Genomic DNA, 20,516 nt, shown 5'->3' with positions numbered 1-20,516 from the left:
CGCTGCCAGGACTCAGATGAATGAAACATCAGGATCCATGTCCGTAATAAAGAATGATCGTTATTTGCTAGTAGTCTACGCGTTTCAAGAGCTGAAGTGCCCTCTTAGTCAGGACGGTACACAATAGAGGGGGTCAAAACGCATTTAATATAAATTTTTGGCGCGCAGGCCAGAGGGAGGATTGCGGGCGTGTGTTAGTTGGGTTGATTGATATAGTTGTCCCTGCTCTGGAGTATGTAGCAGTAGCGTATGTTTGTTTCTTGAAGTTACAATCAATTAATAGATGAATAGATGGGTGTACAAATCATTTTCTTGGTGTGAAGGTAGCAAATTTCTGGGTACTGGGAGTAAAATGGTTATTTTTTATAGAGCGGGGACTTCAGTGGGGAGCCGGTATTAGCGCAGGAACCTCAGTGGTGTTGGCTGCTAGATTCCATTTTAGGAGAGTGCTGTGGTTTATTTATTGACAATGCCATTATCAGTTGGTACTTGGAGGTAGCGATGTATGCACAGCATCTCCTCTGTACATCCTGGTAGTACAGGGGGTGCGCGCTGCCACCCTGGTAGTGGAGGGGGTGCGCGCTGCCGTCCCTGTTGCAGATGGATGTTTAGCTGCTGTCCCTGTTTAGCGCTGTATGCAGGGCAGAATGTGAAATTCCATTTTAGGGATGCGCTGTTTATTAAATATCGTAATTTTGATTATTTATTTATAAATAATACAATTCTTAGTTTGGTATTTCGGAGTAGCGATGTATGCGCTGCACATTCCCTGTATATCTGGGGTTACGGATATGTGCTGCCACCCTGGTTGTAGAGGGGATGCGCGCTGCTGTCCCTGTTGCAGGGAATACGCGTTGATTCCCTGATGGAGACGGGGTAGCTGTGCAGCGCTGTATTCAGGGCACGGTGTAGAGATCTCCCTCTTCCCTGCTGGATAAGGTAAATTATGGGGTATGGCGCTCCATGCTATTAGGAAGCGCTGAAAGCACCACAAAAGTCTATCCTATGTACACCAAGAGGTAGTTGGTGTGGGATGGATATAAGATAGAGGACATAAGGTAGGATAGGATTAGGGTTGTTTCGGTACCATAAAAAAGTATTTCGATACTCGATACCAAAGGCGAATCGCACGGTTTTTCTTTTACGGCGTTCACCGCATAGGAGATTTTTTAAAAATTTTAATAGTTTGGACTTTTCAGACGTGGCGATATGTAATATGTTTATTTATTGTTTATATATTTTATATGTAAAATTGGGAAAGGGGGTGATTTATACTTAAAGGGAGTCTGTCACCACAATTTGCCCTTATAGACCACTTACATAGCACTGTAGCATAACTATAGATCAGTCAAATGGTACCTTTGTCTTTTTGTTTGGATGTTAACCAGGGGCAAAAACGGAGTTTTATTCATATGTAAATGAGGGCTCGCAAGTGCCCAGGGGCGGCGTTCGGGCTGTAAGTGTCCAGACCGCTCTGCCTTCTTCTCACATAACCCCTCCCCACCTGTTGCTTGGCCCGCCCTGTAAGCCTCTTACGTCATCCAGTGAACTGGCCGATATCCCGCCCGCGCATGCGCACTGCATGGAATGATGCTGCTGCCCACAATTGTCATCACAGTGCGCATGCGCCAGCAGGATATCGGCCAGTACACTGGATGACGTAAGAGGCTTACAGGGCGGGCCAAGCAACAGGCTGGGGAGGGGTTATGTGAGAAGAAGGCAGAGCGGCCTGGGCACTTACAGCCCGAACTGTAGTCTCCCTGACATCCAGGAGTTGAAATTGTTCCTTAGATGAATTCTTTACATCTTCCGGAAAAGAGGGGTGGATGATTTCTTGGTCTCTATGAAAATCCGTGACTACTTTCGGAAGAAAACCCGGATCCAGTTTCAAAACTATCCTGTCTGGAAAGATAGAGAGATAGGGCTCTCGGCAGGAGAGAGCCTGAATCTCTCCCAGGCGTCTAGCTGATGTTATAGCTATTAAAAACGCAGAATCACCCCTAGGAATTTCATTTGAGTAGATGGTGCTAGACAAGTTTTTTTCCTATTTATTAACCAGCCTAAATCTGTGAATTTGTCAATCAGGTAATCCGTTTGACTGGATGTTTCTACCGTATTTTTCGCCCTATAAGACGCACCGGCCCATAAAACGCACTTAGGTTTTTAAGGAGGAAAATAAGAAAAAAATAATTTTTAACCAAAAGGTGTGCTTTTGGTAGGTTTGAACCAGGGCTTTTTTTCTGGCGGAACGCACCGGAACGGCGTTCCGCCACCTTTTGACATCGCAGCCTGCGATGTATCAGCGGGGAGGGACTGGGAGGAGGAGCTGGGGGCCGGTGCGTTCACTGTGCTCCGGCCCCCAGCTCCAGTAGAGACTTATAAAATGTGTAATTACATGAATAATGATTCCTGCTGCCCCTCAGTAAGATACCTTTCAATATATTGTACTCACAGCCGGCTACTGTTATCGTAATGCAGGCGGCCGGGCAGACGAGCGGCAGCGTCACTGACTGACGTCACCTGCCTGGGCCGCCTGCTTCATTCATAAAGTAGGCGGCGCACGCACGTGACGTCAGTCAGTGACGCTGCCGCTCGTCTGCCCGGCCGCCTGCATTACGATAACAGTAGCCGGCTGTGAGTACAATATATTGAAAGTTATCTTACTGAGGGGCAGCAGGAATCATTATTCATGTAATTACACATTTTATAAGTCTCTACTGGAGCGGCAATGGGGGGTCTGTGGATGACACTGTTATGGGGTGGGGGGGTCTGTGGATGGCACTGTTATGGGGTGGGGGGGTCTGTGGATGGCACTGTTATGGGGTGGGTGGGGGGTCTGTGGATGGCACTGTTATGGGGTGGGTGGGTGTCTGTGGATGGCACTGTTATGGGGTGGGTGGGTGTCTGTGGATGGCACTGTTATGGGGTGGGGGGGGGGTCTGTGGATGGCACTGTTATGGGGTGGGGGGGTTTGTGGATGGCACTGTTATGGGGTGGGGGGGTTTGTGGATGGCACTGTTATGGGGTGGGGGGGTCTGTGGATGGCACTGTTAAGGAGGGGGGGTCTGTGGATGGCACTGTTATGGGGTGGGGAGGTCTGTGGATGGCACTGTTATGGGGTGGGTGGGTGTCTGTGGATGGCACTGTTATGGGGTGGGGGGGTCTATGGATGGCACTGTTATGGGGTGGGGGGGTCTATGGATGGCACTGTTATGGGGTGGGGGGGTCTGTGGATGGCACTGTTATGGGGTGGGGGGGTCTGTGGATGGCACTGTTATGGGGTGGGGGGGGCTGTGGATGGCACTGGTATGGGGTGGCGGGGATCTGTGGATGGCACTGTTATAGGGTGGGGGGGTCTGTGGATGGCACTGTTATAGGATGGGGAATCTGTGGATGCCATCCCCAGATCCTCCACCCCATAACAGTGCCATCCCCAGATCCCCCATTAACAGTGCCATCCCCATCTGGGGGGTTTCTTTGCTGGGCTGGACTTTTATACCCCCCCCCCCAAATTTTACTTGCAGTCCTAGGGTTGGGTAGAGGGGGCGGTCCTAGGGGTGGGTAGGGGGGCGGGTAGGGGGGTGGCCAGGGGAGGGGGGGTGAGTTCCACCACCTTTTCTCTGAGAAAAAAAGCCCTGGTTTGAACTAATGGCGGTCTGTGCATGACACTATTATGGTGGATCTGTGGATGATGCACTGTTATGGGGTGGGGAATTTGTGGATGACACTGTTATGTGAGCTGTGGATAGCATTATGATGGTGGGGGGAGATCTGTGGATAGCATTATGATGGTGGGGGGGGATCTGTGGATAGCATTATGATGGTGGGGGGGGGGTCTGTGGATAGCATTATGATGGTGGGGGGTGGATCTGTGGATAGCATTATGATGGTGGGGGGTGGATCTGTGGATAGCATTATGATGGTGGGGGGTGGATCTGTGGATAGCATTATGATGGTGGGGGGTGGATCTGTGGATAGCATTATGATGGTGGGGGGTGGATCTGTGGATAGCATTATGATGGTGGGGGGTGGATCTGTGCATAGCATTATGAAGGTGAGGGGTGGATCTGTGGATAGCATTATGAAGGTGGGGGGTGGATCTGTGGATAGCATTATGAAGGTGGGGGGTGGATCTGTGGATAGCATTATGAAGGTGGGGGGTGGATCTGTGGATAGCATTATGAAGGTGGGGGGTGGATCTGTGGATAGCATTATGAAGGTGGGGGGTGGATCTGTGGATAGCATTATGAAGGTGGGGGGTGGATCTGTGGATAGCATTATGATGGTGGGGGGTGGATCTGTGGATAGCATTATGAAGGTGGGGGGTGGATCTGTGGATAGCATTATGAAGGTGGGGGGTGGATCTGTGGATAGCATTATGAAGGTGGGGGGTGGATCTGTGGATAGCATTATGAAGGTGGGGGGTGGATCTGTGGATAGCATTATGAAGGTGGGGGGTGGATCTGTGGATAGCATTATGATGGTGGGGGGTGGATCTGTGGATAGCATTATGATGGTGGGGGGTATCTGTGGATAGCATTATGATGGTGGGGGGGGTCTGTGGATGGCATTATGATGGTGGGGGGGGGTCTGTGGATGGCATTATGATGGTGGGGGGGGTCTGTGGATGGCATTATGATGGTGGGGGCAATCTGTGGATGGCACTGTTATGGGGTGGTGGATCTGTGGATGACACTGCTATATGCGTCATCCACAGATCCCCCAATAACAGTCCCATCCACAGATCCCCCCATCATAATGCCATCCACAGACACCCCCCCCCCCCCCCCCCATCATTATTCCAGTCACAGATTCCTAGGGAGGGACTGTAGTAGGCGGGGATTGCAGCGGGCCGTGAAGGCACTGTACTCTGGCCCCGCAGCTCAGTATGTACTGTATTATACGTAGTGTTAATCATCAGATCTAAACAAAATACTAATGATGCGCTCCCCCTGCGCTTACCGGTACACACATGTCACGCTCCTGTAGTAAGCACTAGCAGCTAGCAGGCAGGCCGAGCGGCCGTAACTCACGGAGGTCACGTGCCTGCTCCGCCTACTTTATGAATGAAGTAGGCGGAGCAGGCACGTGACGAGTTTGTTCAGTAGCTTAGCCCTGATGCGGGCAAGTAGCAGGGCTGAGATGGCTTTGTTTACCGGAGCATCAGGCAGTGGATCGGCGACGAGCTGGGTGTGGAGAGGCGTTCCTATGGTGATGGGGACGCTTGAAGTTAAAATATACCATTGGATTGGAGAAAACTCAGATCCGATGGTATATTCTAAACCCAAGGTGTTCCCAGGGTGATGGGGACGCACCTCTGACAGGGCGCTGCCATCCGCGGCACCTGAGGGGTTAATTGCGCGGACGGCAGCTCCCTGTCAGAGGTCGGGAATGTTTCTACAATGTTTGCATTAGTGGGCAGTGCGCCCTCCCTGGTATGAAAATCATTGGTGGGCAGTGCGCCCTCCCCCCTCCATCATTGGTGGCAGCTGCAGGTCCGATCGGAGTCCCAGCAGTGTAATGCTGGGGGTCCGATCGGAGTCCCAGCAGTGTAATGCTGGGGCTCCGATCGGTTACCATGGCAGCCAGGACGCTACTGAAGTCCTCCTGCCATGGTCAGATACTCAGCATTATACTTACATGCACTGTGGCCGCCCGGCGCTCCTCCTTCAGTGCGGCGCATTGCTTAAATTTTAACCTGTCACCCAGTGACCCACGGTGCCAAGTTTGGGTATTCTGGCTTAAATACTGTGAGAATAACAGCAATTAAAATTTTCTCATTGAAGTCAATTAGAAAAATCTGATTGGTTGTTTGTGGCTCCACCCACTTTTTAGAGTCCACGAAATGTGACAGAAATTCTAAGGTTGACAAAAAGTGGGGTCTTCGGGGGGCCGCCTCAGGAAACCCGGAGGGTGGGATCGGTTAACAAAGCACAAGCAACCTATTCGGGTATGTGCCAAAAAAGTGTGCAAAGTTTGGTAATTGTACTCCTAAAACTGTGGGAGGAGTAGGGTATAGAATATAGCAAAATTTTCATTGGCCGTTGCTAGCTCCACCCACTTTGGGGTGTTCCCTCTAAATTGACCCTTTTATTCGGGTTGACAATATGTGGTCCGAGTTTGGGGAGTGTAGCTTCAAAACTGTGCGAGTGGGAGCGATTTTCCCCAAAGTCAATGGCAAAAAAGGGGTCTTCGGTGGTCCGCCGCAGGCACCAGGAGAGTGGGATTGCTTATTAAAGCACAAGCAACTTACTTCACTATAGTTCGAAGAAGTGTGGAAAGTTTGGCGCTTGTAATCCCAAAACTGTAGGAGGAAGACCGTATAGAAAAAGGGGGGGCGGAGAAGAATAATAAAAACGGAATAATAATAAGCTGAAACAATCGAATAACAGGATGTTACAGGCCTTTACAAAGCCAGCATAATAGACCACAGCACACTACTAAAATGGAACCTAGCAGCCAACACCACTGAGGTTCCTGCGCTAATACCGGCTCCCCACTGAAGTCCCCGCTCTATAAACAAAAACCATTTTACTCCCGCTACCCAGAAATTTGCTACCTTCACACCAAGAAAATGATTTGTACACCTATCTATTCATCTATTAATTGATTGCAACTTCAAGAAACAAACATACGCTACTGCTACATACTCCAGAGCAGGGACAACTATATCAATCAACCCAACTAACACACAGCCTGCGCGCCAAAAATTATTTTAAATGTGTTTTGACCTCCTCCATTGTGTACAGTCCTGAAGAAGAGGGCACTTCAGCTCTTGAAACGTGTAGAGTACTAGCAAATAACGATCATTCTTTATTACTGACATGGATCCTGATGTTTCATTCATCTGAGTCCTGGCAGCGCCTTCCAAGATCCTGAACTATTTTTTACAGCTACACTCACCTAAAGAATTATTAGGAACACCATACTAATACGGTGTTGGACCCCCTTTTGCCTTCAGAACTGCCTTAATTCTACGTGGCATTGATTCAACAAGGTGCTGATAGCATTCTTTAGAAATGTTGGCCCATATTGATAGGATAGCATCTTGCAGTTGATGGAGATTTGAGGGATGCACATCCAGGGCACGAAGCTCCCGTTCCACCACATCCCAAAGATGCTCTATTGGGTTGAGATCTGGTGACTGTGGGGGCCATTTTAGTACAGTGAACTCATTGTCATGTTCAAGAAACCAATTTGAAATGATTCGAGCTTTGTGACATGGTGCATTATCCTGCTGGAAGTAGCCATCAGAGGATGGATACATGTTCTCATTCTGTTTACGCCAAATTCGGACTCTACCATTTGAATGTCTCAACAGAAATCGAGACCCATCAGACCAGGCAACATTTTTCCAGTCGTCAACAGTCCAATTTTGGTGAGCTCCTGCAAATTGTAGCCTCTTTTTCCTATTTGTAGTGGAGATGAGTGGTACCCGGTGGGGTCTTCTGCTGTTGTAGCCCATCCGCCTCAAGGTTGTGCGTGTTGTGGCTTCACAAATGCTTTGCTGCATACCTCGGTTGTAACGAGTGGTTATTTCAGTCAACGTTGCTCTTCTATCAGCTTGAATCAGTCGGCCCATTCTCCTCTGACCTCTAGCATCCACAAGGCATTTTTGCCCACAGGACTGCCGCATACTGGATGTTTTTGCCTTTTCACACCATTCTTTGTAAACCCTAGAAATGGTTGTGCGTGAAAATCCCAGTAACTGAGCAGATTGTGAAATACTCAGACCGGCCTGTCTGGCACCAACAACCATGCCACGCTCAAAATTGCTTAAATCACCTTTCTTTCCCATTCTGACATTCAGTTTGGAGTTCAGGAGATTGTCTTGACCAGGACCACCCCCCTAAATGCATTGAAGCAACTGCCATGTGAATGGTTGACTAGATAATTGCATTAATGAGAAATAGAACAGGTGTTCCTAATAATTCTTTAGGTGAGTGTATATACTAAAAAAGTTTTTAGTTCTAGAAATTCCCTCGGCTTCCATTCCAACTGGTACCTCGGAACCAAAGCCAAGTTCGGTTTCAAGTTTTAAAGTGGTTTTCCACTTTTTCAACGAAGTCTTGTTCTTTGGCTCATCGGGGGCCGTACATTTTCAGATGAGGCTTAACCTCTGATGCCCAACCTTCTGCGCCCGTACCCAAGAAGGGGAATGAATGCCTAGAGGAGGAGTTGTACTTATCAGCAAATCTCTCTCTCCCACAAACCCACATTTCTACAGTATAGGTCACAAAATATAAAAGCAATATTTCTGGTCAGTCTAGTAAGGTCACAGCTAAGATATATGTCCCTATGATGGAAAAACAAAGCGTATGACTTTACAGAGACAAGGACTATGATAACATTCACCAGCAGAACCCTCTCTAAATACCCAGGTTAAATACTGCTGAGCTCCATAATCTCCAACAGCAGCGGTCTCCTAAAATAAATAAGGAAAACCGCATCCAATATTATCCTCTCATCTCCAGCGAGCAATCAGGCTAAATGGCAGCAGCAGGCCTCAGACAATGACACATGGCCAAAGCTCGTCACCCTGCTAGGAGAATATCCTAGAAATGAAAGGAACCGCTCACAATGTGCTCTGTCCTCCAGAGATTCAACATCTAACTGTGATCTAAAGAATGGAACATTTCTGCCATGTCCTTTCTTGGCATGGTAAATGTGTATAAAGTTGTATTCTTCACTACAACAAAACAGGACGTACACTATAGACAGGAGATAAAATCGCTCAGGCACTGGTTAAAGGGGTTGTCCTATTTGGACATTTATTGTATTCCGTGTCATAAATGTCCTAATAGGACAACCCCTTTAACCAGTGCCTGAGCGATTTTATCTCCTGTCTATAGTGACACGGAATGCAATAAATCTCCGATTGTGGCTTCCAGAGGGGAGACCGGCACCTACTGTATCTTGAGAAGAGGCCACTATAACTGGAGAGATGGCCACCATGCGCACTATGAGAGTTCCGTAAATAGACAAGCATGCTTACACAGCTATTTTCGGAACTCCCACAGAAAAGAATGGAGGTGAGACATTTATGGCATATGTTCCAAACATACGGATAGGAATATCCCTTTAACCACTTCACATCCGGGCCATTTCCCCCTTCCTGACAGAGCCTAATTTAGCAAATCTGACATGTCACTTTATGGTAATAATTTTGGAACACTTTTACTTATCCAAGCCATTCTGAGATTGTTTTCTCGTGACACATTGTACTTCATGACAGTGGTAAATTTGAGTCAATATATTTCACCTTTATTTATAAAATAATCCAAAATTTACCAAAATTGTTGAAAAATTTGCAATTTTCAAAATTTATGTTTCTCTACTTTTAAGGGTCCATTCACACGTCCGTAAGTATTCTGCGGATCCACAAAACACAGACACTGGCAATGTGCATTCCGCAATTTGCAGACCGCACATCGCCAGCACTATACAGTAATAGAAAATGCCTAATCTTGTCCGCAATTCTATTTTTTTGCAGAAACGGAAGCACGGATGCGGAAGTGCGGATCCGTAAATGTGGATGCGGATCCGCAAAGCACATTCCAGCCCCATTGAAAATGAATGGGTCTGCACCAGTTCCGCAAAATTGCGGAACAGATGCGGACCCATTTTGCGGAGGTGTGAATGGACCCTAAAACAGAAAGTGACACCTCATAAAATATTTATTACTTGATATTCCCCATATGTCTACTTTATGTTTTCATAATTTTGGAAATTCCTTTTTATTTTTTTAGGACATTAGAAGGCTTAGAATTTTAGAAGCAATTCTTAAAACCTTTAAGAAAATTTCCAAAACCCGCTTTTTAAGGACCAGTTCAGGTCTGAAGTCACTTTGTGGGGTTTACATATTAGAAACCACCCATAAATCACCCCATTGTAGAAACTACACCCCTCAAGTTACTCAAAACTGATTTTACAAACTTTGTTAACCCTTTAGGTGTTCCACAAGTATTAAAGGAAAATTGAGATAACATTTCTAAATTTCACTTTTTTGGCAGATTTTCCATTTTAATCCATTTTTTTCTTTAACACATCGAGGGTTAACAGCCAAACAAAACTTAATATTTATTACCCCGATGCTGCAGTTTACAGAAACCCCCCATATGTGGTCGTAAACTGCTGTAAAGGCACACGGCAGAGCGCTGAAGAAAAGGAACGCCATATGGTTTTTGGAAGGCAGATTTTGCTGGACTGGTTATTAGAGGCCATGTCCCATTTGAAGCCCCCCTGATGTACCCTTACAGTAGAAACTCCCAAAAAGTGACCCCATTTTGGAAACTATGGGATAAGGTGCCAGATTTATTGGTACCATTTTTGGGTACTTATGATTTTTTGATCAATAATTATTATACTTTATGGGGCAAGGTGACAAAAAATTTTTAATTTTGGCACAGTTTTTATTTATTTTTACAGTGTTCACCTGAGGGATTAGGTCATGTGATATTTTTATAGAGCAGATCATCACGGACGTGGCAATACCTAATATATCTACTTTTTCTTATTTATTTAAGTTTTACACAATAAAAGCATTTTTGAAACAAACAAATTTTTAGTGTCTCCATAGTCTGAGAGCCATAGATTTTTTTTTTGTTTACCAATTGTCTTAGTTAGGGGTCTCATTTTTTGCGGGATGAGGGGACAGCTTGATTGCTACTATTTTGGGGGGCATACGCCTTTTTGTTCGCTTGGTGTTGCACTTTATGTGATGTTAGGTCACAAAAAAGTTTTTTTTTTGGCACTGTTTTTATTCAATACATCTGTATTGTAATGCATTGCCTGTTAGTGTATGACACTGAGTAATACACTAACAGGTTGCCTAGGAGACCCAGCCTGAGGCTGGATCTCCTCGGCACCAATAGAAGGCAGGTCCCGATGCCGTGCAAGGCATTGGGCAGCCTGTAGTGTGCATTGCATCGGGCTGCCTTGTCACCCATCGGGTTCCTGCCACAGCAGAGCGGGGACCCGATGGGCTCCCTCACCCGCAGCAAACCACTTCTATGTCGCGGTCAGCGCTGACCGCGGCATAGAAGGGGTTAATCCGCCGGCATCGGCTTTTACAGCAATGCCAGCGGATACAGCAGCGCGGACAAGTTTGCCGGTTACAGCTGTGCATCTTAGGGGGGACACTGCAGTCCTTAGAGCTGTGGAATGTATTCTTCAATGTGGGTGTTTGGTGTGGCGTTGGGCCCCACAGAGATGTCGGGCCTACTATAATCCACTATTGGTGATCACTAATCGCTGAGCAGGAAGCAGCAGAAACAAAGCAGCTGTGTTATGGCTAGGACGTCGCCACCTTGTGGTCAAGTACTGTGTGGCCATATGAGCCATACCAGCATCATATTAATTAATTAGAACCACTATTCAGTCTTATTTTTTTTACCTTCATTGCTTATATAACAGGGAATAATAATATTTTCTAATATACGTGTACCTAAAATTCTGCATACACACCCTTCATATATAGGGCAGTTGACCCCTATACGCAGTAAAATGGTATAGCCCATGCATCAGTCCTGTGTAATGTATCCAAGCTGAACTATCTTGCAGTGGTACGGACGGCAGCACAATGCGAGGCGGATTCTGCCCAGAATCTGTGCACACAACATGCCGCGTGACCAAGGTCGAACACTTTGGGCGTCATTTATTAAAGCTTGTCTGGTGCAAAAATAGTAGAGACTATTTTTTTACAGCATGTAAAACACCTAGATAGGATGGGGGCCGGCAATTTTGCTACTTTTTCTCTTGGAAAGAGGTGAAAAAGTAGATGAAAAACTACAGCATCCAGGGGCCTGCCCTATATGCGCCAAATTTAGTTGCGAGTCTCGCCATAAATTAGCTGTATACTATGGCAGTGCAGGGGCGTAAAAAGCCGTCTTGTGCTCCTTTCAGGGTTGCAGCTCATCATCTACCATGCAGACCTACAACTTCAGAGAAGACATCAACCTCAAGAGGAAGTCCAGCTCCAACCACAAACCGTCAACAAGCCTAAGAGAGGACAGTGCACAAGATTAGACTTCACTCGTGTCACACTATGGCACCACGCCTGGTGAAGAATGAAGAGGCCGCAGCAGCTCCAGCCAGCTGATCAGTGGGCTCCTGGCCCTACAGACTCCATACTGAAGGCCTACGCTGAAGATACGCAGGGAACCTGTGCACCATAAAGGAGCGCCAGGCACGCTGACATCAGTGGTCAACATAGATAATATTTAAAGGGGTTGACTCACAAAAAAAAAAAAAATCTACATTTTCCAAACCAGCACGTGGATGATCTGAATACTTTTGTAACTGCATGTAATTAAAGATTTAGTATATTCACTGAAATCTTTATTGCGCCACCTGCCCTTTTTCTAAATTCTCTGTCCGGCTCACTGAGGATGACGCACATGCGCAGTTCCATTCCTTAACTGCTACCAGCTGCAGCAGAAAGGACACACCCCCTGCCAGCTTGCCATAGATCTAGCAGAGTAATTGCAGCAATGAATGGGGAGATCTCTGGATCCATGTGAGGTACAGGGCTTGTTCTAGCTTTGTTAGGAAGCCTGGTATGTACTATAGGATGGCTGATTTCCATTTGTATTACTTATGGGATAACCCCTTTAAGCAGGTGAACAGAGAGCGACGAAGGGTAAGGCATAATGGTGGCGGTCATAGGTTACATGCATCCGTGCTGTATTACAGAGATCAGTTCCTCTGGTAGAAATGCTTCTAAGGCCCCTTGCAGACGAGCGTGTCCGGATTAGGTCAGGATGCGTCCCGATGCATTGCGGCAAACCCGCGCGAGTAGGTACGCAATTGCAGTCAGTTTTGACTGCGATTGCGTTCCGTTGTTCGGTTTTTATCCCGTGGGTGCAATTCGTTTTGCACGCGCGTGATAAAAAACTGAATGTGGTACCCAGACCCGAACTTCTTCACAGAAGTTCAGGTTTGGGTTCAAGGTTGTGTAGATTGTATTATTTTCCCTTATAACATGGTTATAAGGGAAAATAATAGCATTCTGAATACAGAATGCATAGTACAATAGCGCTGGAGGGGTTAAAAAAATAAATAAAAAATAAAATAAAAAATGTAACTCACCTTAATCCACTTGTTCGCGCAGCCGGCATCTCCTTCTGTCTTCTTTTGTGAGGAATAGGACCCTTGATGACGTCACTACGCTCATCACATGGTCTGTCACATGATCCATCACCATGACAGAAGAGATGCCGGCTGAGCGAACAAGTGGATTAAGGCGAGTTAAATTTTTTTATATTTTTTTTTTTAACCCCTCCAGCGCTATTGTACTATGCATTCTGTATTCAGAATGCTATTATTTTCCCTTATAACCATGTTATAAGGGAAAATAATAATGATCGGGTCCCGATCGTCACCTAGCAACCGTGCGTGAAAATCGCACCGCATCCGCACTTGCTTGCGGATGCTTGAGATTTTCACGCAACCCCATTCATTTCTATGGGGCCTGCGTTACGTGAAAAATGCACAAAGAGGAGCATGCTGCGATTTTCACGCAACGCACAAGTGATGCGTGAAAATCACCGCTCATGTGCACAGCCCCATAGAAATGAATGGGTCATGATTCAGTGCGGGTGCAATGCGTTCACCTCACACATTGCAGCCGTGCGGAAAACTCGCCCGTGTGAAAGGGGCCTAAGGGAAGTAATGTGGCGTCCATCAGAAAGGCCCCTTTCACACGAGCGTGACGGATTAGGTCCGGATGCGTTCAGGGTGCGTTCAGTGAAACTTGCACCATTTTGCAAGCAAGTTCAGTCAGTTTTGTCTGCGATTGCGTTCAGTTGTTCAGTTTTTTCCGCGCGGGTACAATGCGTTTTGATGCATTTTTCACGCGCGTGATAAAAAACTGAAGGTTTACAAACAACATCAGTGAAAAAACGCACTGTACCCGCACTTGCTTCCGGATGCAATGCGTGAAAAGCGCAGAATATAGAACATGCTGCGATTTTCACGCAACGCAGAACTGATGCGTGAAAAACAACGCTCATGTACACAGACCCATTGAAATGAATGGGTCAGGATTCAGTGCGGGTGCTATGCGTTCACGTCACGCATTGCACCCACGCGGAAAACTCGCTTGTGTGAAAGGGGCCAAAAGGACATCATTTCTTTCTGTCCAAATTGATCAGAAAGCCATCTACATGCAGTTAGGGGCAGATGGAAAAGCAGCAGGACCCCACAGACTTCCATGGTTATGGGCTGCACAGAACTGTGTATATTGCAGCCTGACGGATACCAGCAGCTCCAGCTATATTTAGCCTCTACGGCCACAGAACATACAGAAAGCATTGCCTAATGGCCAGACATATACATTACCCGCAAAAACCCATCCATATGACGGATCACGTACAGCACCTCTGAACCCACAGACGCCAAATGCACAACACACTAAATATTCCAAGACTTCTGTATTTATATTTCATTTAGGGCTGGGCGATTATCAGTGTCGTTCGATTATTCATTTTAGTTTTTTTCTGGCGATAACTACAGTTCAACAGAAAAAAAAATATTTGGGTTGGGACACCTATTTGGTGTACATATATCTTATTGATTACCTTTTTTTGGCGAGCGGTAATGGGAAAAAAAAAAAATAAGAAAAAGAAGCTATTCCACTATTGTTTTTTGCACTTTGAATTTACGACGTTCATCGCACAACATAACTGCCACGTTTTACTTTTATTGAATATGTCGGTATGATTATGGTGACCCAGTTTTTGGGTACATGGGACTTACTGATTAATTTTTTTATATTTTTTTTTGGGGGGGGGGGGGGAGAGGGTAGGAACAATTCCATTATCACTGTTTTTTGTATCGCTCACGGGGTGGTGCAAATAACATGTTATCTTTATCAGGCCTATTGCACACGACCGTATGGCTTTTTCAGTATTTTGCAGTCAATAATGGGACATGTTCTATCTTTGAACAGAACGGAAATACGGAAACGGAAGGCAATACGAAGTACCTTCCTTTTTTTGCGGATCCATTAAAATTAATGGTTCCGTATAAAGAATGCAAAAAAAGTTATGTAATTGGAATAATAAACGTTCGTGTGCGCCCCATGGCCGTGCTGTGGCCCGCAAATTGCAGGCAGCAATGCATTAACACCGACTGTGGGGCAGCCGCAGTGGATCGCGCACCCATTGACTTTAATGAGTCTACGATCCGCAAAAAGATAGGACATCCCCACGGAAGCACTCCATAGTGAATGGGTCCGCATCCGTGATGCGGAATGCCCACGGAACAGCGCCTGTGTATTGCGGATCCGCAATACGGCAACGGGCAGCACAGAAGGCCTTATACAGTTGTGGTGAAAATAGCATGATAGATGTGTGGGGGGTTTATTTTACCACATTTACTAAATAAAACCACTTATGGAAAAAAATGGTTTAATTTATTCAGCTTTGATTATATAAGCTTATAACACGACCAAATTGCGCATTGGTCACTGCTTGATAAAGAATATAATACCATAAATTCCCACAAGTATAATCCAAATAGATACCTTTTAAAACGTAACTTTTAATAGTGTGCAATTAAATCCCTAAATATTTGTGATATACACCATTCGCTGCGCCAGTGGTAACCAGGAGCTAGGGATGGGGGAGACTAATACTGGGTCTCTAACAACTAGTCTCTCCCTGGAATGGATATAGGGTGTCAGTGGCACCATCCACATCAATTCCCATAGTTGTCTGTGGAAACCTATAAGGCCCTCCCTGTCCCTGCACAGCAATGGAGACTGCACAGCTTCGTCACGCTGTGGTGGACAGCCCTGTTACCAGTAGATCGGTCTTGTGGTCATAAACCGTGTACTTCGTTTGGTCCTTCTAAACGTCCCAAAGCATTTCGTTGGACATTAGTCCAAATCATCAGGGGACCTATTAGCAATAAGATCAGCTTCAGGGGTGGTGATCCCTGCGTTGGGCTGTGCCTGTGACCGCACACCCAAGCTCAAGCCCACCTCTTCTCACTGGCTTACAATACAATCATCAAATGCAGAAGGGAAAACGAATCCCAGTAGAGTAATGCATTAAATGACATAAGTCTCAGTACTTCTCCATGCCCCCCCATGTATCGGTCCACACGAATGCAGCCTCCTAGGCCAACAACATGATGTTTATCGTTCTCGTGGCCTATGTGCAGCTCAGTCCCATCCAAGTGAATGGGCCTGGGCTGCAATACCAATCACAGCCACTATACAATGTACGGCGCTGTGCTTGGTATGCTGTGAGGAGGCTGCAGCCCTCACCAAAGTGCAGCAGCTGATCGGTAGGGGTCCAACAACTAGCATCACCACCTTTCAGATACTAATGACCTATCCTGAGGATAGACCATCGATATTCTATTCCTAGAAAACCCATTTAAAAGCCCCCCCAAATATGAACTGATGACTCACAGTCCCACAACCAGTGTTGCATTTCCCTGCAGTGCCTCCTCAGGTCAAACAATGCATTACACAGCTCCTGTTGGAATCAATGGGCTGTCCATGTAATAGACTGATGTGGCGGGTCATAAAGATGCTCTTTTCTCCCTGTCTAACCTGTGAACCACCAGCTTAAGACCGCTGTAAACATGCAACAGCTGATACTGCACCTCCTGAATACCCTCAAATGCCCTTTTGGGGGTGCTTATTCACTAGAAAGGTTTTCTGTAAATCAAAGGTGCCCGCACACAGTTTTACTGAGAAAAGCCCAGGTTTGAGATGTTTGTTGCAGGGCTTGTACAGGTGAAATACCCGGTACATGGTTTCAACGTGCGTTATCTGTACAGGCTGAACGTCCAAAACCAAAATGGGAGCTTATCACTAGCACAGACCACCGTGAAGTGAATGTCCACTTGTCTTTAGGGTTATCGTACGGAGGGGAGTTATCGTCTTGTATGTCTCCAGCCAGGCCCCTCTGCTCAGTTAGGTGTAAATAGTGTCTAATGTTGGCCATGCACGTTCTGAAAGTAGGCCCAAATGAATGATTATGGACATTTCGGCCAACCACTGTATGAACCAGTAACCCAAATGATGGCTGATGGCAGGCTTATGGTAGCTGAAAACATGATCCATCTGGGTGTAAAATCGCTGTAGGCTAATTTCACGTGAGCCTGTTCGGTCTGGGAAATACGCTCAGTGTATGGCCCCATTTCCCAGACTGAACACTGGACCCCTGACCCAAACTATCACGAGCTCCTGTCTGCTATACCGTACTATACAATGCGGTCAGTGCAGTAGACCCAATGGTCAGACAGGAACTCGCAGCATCAGAAGTGGAGATGAGGAGCAGCGCTTAGTCCGGGAAACCCAGGAGTGGTTTTCCCGTATCGAACATGCTCATCTGAAATTAGCCATAGTGGCATGTGGACAAATCCCAAGAGCCACGGAGCCAACACACCTGGAAATTCACTTCTGCCCGCAGACGGATCTCAGAGTTTTATACGCCATGTTGGCTACTTGAGGTTCTTCTGAATATAGCGCTGAACTGATCATGGGACCATTTTGGCCACCACAAGTGTATGGCATATCTGGCCAACAGGTGGTCAAGTTGTACATTCAGAAGACCCTTGAGGAGCCTTCGTGGAGTATGGCGGTGCAGAAAACGTTTCATAGCTGTCAGCCTATGAAGCTGAAGTGAATTTACAGATGGAGTTTCTTCATGGTTCCTGGGATTTGTCCGCACCCCACTATAGCGCTATTCATCAAGGTAAAGACCCCAGTATAACCACATACATTCATAAGGCCGTCCCGCCACTACTGACACCGACATCATAGAGGCAGGGTCTAGTCACAAGTCATTTCCAAATCAGAAAGTGGGGTGAACCCCTGTGAAGGCATCTAGAAGCTGTGGGACACCCCTGTGTCAGTGACTTGTCTTCTATGGAGGAGAAATAATCATATGCATGAAGTCACACTCATTACCACAAGATGACGTCACGCCCTATTATTACACGCCAGTGACGTCACAGAAGGGCCAAAATACCGCGCATCAGAAAGCTAGTGACTTAGAGTCCCACACAGCAGCCGGCACGGTCGGCGCTAGGACCCAGCAGATTCCTCGCCGCCATCCATTGAAAACTCCGTAAGAAAACAACATAAAGTACAAGAAAAGAAAAAAAGTGCCCGCGCAGCGGAGCGGTGCCCTGTGTGCCCGTCTCCTCCAGCGCCCGCCGTGCCCTGCACTTCCACAAGTAGCTGCAGAAAGTTCCGCCTGCCTCCTGGGTGCAGAGAACGTGGCAGCAGTGCCCCCCTCCTCTCCTACCTGTGCTCAGATTGTCATTGATCTTCAGCGGGACCCTCAGGATGTAGACCAGGAAGAGCATGAAGAAGAACCACACCGTCCACAGATACGTCCACGACCACACCATGCACGACTTCAGCTGCTCCAGGAAGCCTGTCGCAGCTTCAGCCATATTTTATTGTGTGCTGCCCCAAGCCCTGCCTGTGTGTGCGGCCCACACTGCAGCCAATCCCAGAGAAAGGTGCCTTCCCTCCCCCTCACAGTTACCACAGGCGGCTGACAGGTCCCTTATCCCACAATACCAGCCGAGGGCATGTGCCCCCAGCCTACATCTGCGCTGGGCACCTAACAGTGCATCGTTTTTCCTTTAAAAAAAAAAAGCAGTTGCCACCCTGGCCTTAGTTTGTGTGTATGTGTGTCTGCACAATATTGGGTATTCTGTGTGCACACATGATGTGTACCATAAACCCTACAGGGAAATTGCCCGATGCCCAGGGGGCCACTCAAGCCCCCTTGATGGCCGTAGGCCAAGTACATAATGACGGCCGCAGGTGCCCTCCTACACAGGGCCGGTTCTAGGTGAAATGGGGCCCTGGGGCGAAAAACAATAAGGCCCCCCCCATGACACTTGATGACTTTTACAGAAGAAACTGTATATTTTGGGGCACAGTGGAGGCTATATGTGTATAACATAAACATATTTCACATGAACACTTACAGTTACCTGACCCTTGGGGATCTCGGATGCCACTTCCACACTTTGGCCGGGGGCTCGGCGGAGCTGATGTTGTGCTTTATCCTAATGAGAAAGATTTCATAATAAGGATTTGGAGAAGGGGCAGAGGGATAGCAGAGCAGGGAGAGGCTGGTGCTGCTACTAGGGGGTCATACCATGGGGGAGTAATAAAGCCCACCATAATGCCCCCCCAGTAGAAATAATTCTCCTTATAATGTGCAAAAAATACCCCCTTGTAATGTCCCCAAAGTGCTCCCATAATGTGCCAATGTAAAATACCCCTATATAGTGACCCCAGTAAATGCCCCCATAGTGCTCCTCTCCCCCCTAGTGCCCCCCATAATGTACCAGTATAAAATGCCCGATATATAGTGCACCAGTAGATGCCCTCAGTGTCCCTCATAATTTGTAAGCATAAAATACCCCTTCTCAGTGCCCCGTAGATGACCCCATAGTAGTCCTCTCCCCCCTTCCCCATAGTACCCACCACAATGTGTCCCAGTATAAAATGCCCCTATACAGAGCCCCCCATATAAAATAACCGTTCTTTGTGGCCTCAGTAGATGCCCCTATAGTGTCACCAATAATGTGCCAGTAAGAAGTGCCCCCATAGATGTCCCCCTATCATGTGCCAGTAGCCATAGGGCCCCCCTATCATGTGCCAGTAGCCTGAGCCCCCCATCAACATGTGCCAGTAGCCATAGGCGGCCCCCCCCTATCATGTGCCAGTAGCCATAGGCGGCCCCCCCCCTATCATGTGCCAGTAGCCATAGGGCCCCCCCTATCATGTGCCACTAGCCATAGGGCCCCCCCTATCATTTGCCAGTAGCTATAGGCGGCGGCCCCCCCCCCCTATCATGTGCCAGTAGCCATAGGGCCCCCCTATCATGTGCCAGTAGCCTGAGCCCCCCATCAACATGTGCCAGTAGCCATAGGCGGCCCCCCCCCTATCATGTGCCAGTAGCCATAGGGCCCCCCCCTATCATGTGCCAGTAGCCATAGGGCCCCCCCTATCATGTGCCACTAGCCATAGGGCTCCCCCTATCATTTGCCAGTAGCCATAGGCGGCGGCCCCCCCCTATCATGTGCCAGTAGCCATAGGGCCCCCCCCCTATCATGTGCCAGTAGCCATAGGGCCCCCCCTATCATGTGCCACTAGCCATAGCCCCCCCCCTATCATTTGCCAGTAGTCATAGGCGGCCCCCCCATCATGTGCCACTAGCCATAGGCGGCCCCCCCTATCATGTGCCAGTAGCCATAGGGCCCCCCCCCCTATCATTTGCCAGTAGCCATAGGGCCCCTCCCTATCATTTGCCAGTAGTCATAGGCGGCCCCCCATCATGTGCCACTAGCCATAGCCAGCCGCCCCCCCAGTATTGTACAGAAAGAAAAAAAAAACACTTATACTTACCTCCTTGGCAGCGATGCGATGCAGGCCTCTTCCGGCCTGTGTCCCGCGTTGTGTACGGCTCAGGGGTCAGGCGGCGCGATGACGTCATCGCACCACCTGCGCCGGCCTCTGATAGGCTGCC

General features: G+C 47.5%; 1 protein-coding gene across 3 annotated transcripts in view; it reads right to left on the bottom strand.

Annotated features, from left to right (window-relative positions):
- Positions 1-18,467, bottom strand: part of ST7 (suppression of tumorigenicity 7) — a 152,218-nt gene extending 133,751 nt beyond the window's left edge. For 2 of the 3 annotated variants that reach the window (XM_040411413.1, XM_040411423.1), the window contains exon 1: positions 18,270-18,467. In XM_040411413.1, coding sequence (XP_040267347.1) covers positions 18,270-18,420 — 151 coding nt within the window. In that variant the 5' untranslated portion in view covers positions 18,421-18,467. The remainder of the gene's footprint in view (positions 1-18,269) is intronic. The other variant, XM_040411432.1, reaches the window with a different exon arrangement.
- Positions 18,468-20,516: the final 2,049 nt, after the last annotated feature.

The sequence above is a fragment of the Bufo bufo genome, chromosome 1 (assembly GCF_905171765.1).
Source record: "Bufo bufo chromosome 1, aBufBuf1.1, whole genome shotgun sequence".
NCBI lineage: Eukaryota > Metazoa > Chordata > Amphibia > Anura > Bufonidae > Bufo > Bufo bufo.
Note: the sequence above shows the minus strand (reverse complement) of the source record. Positions and strands in the feature narration are given on the sequence as shown.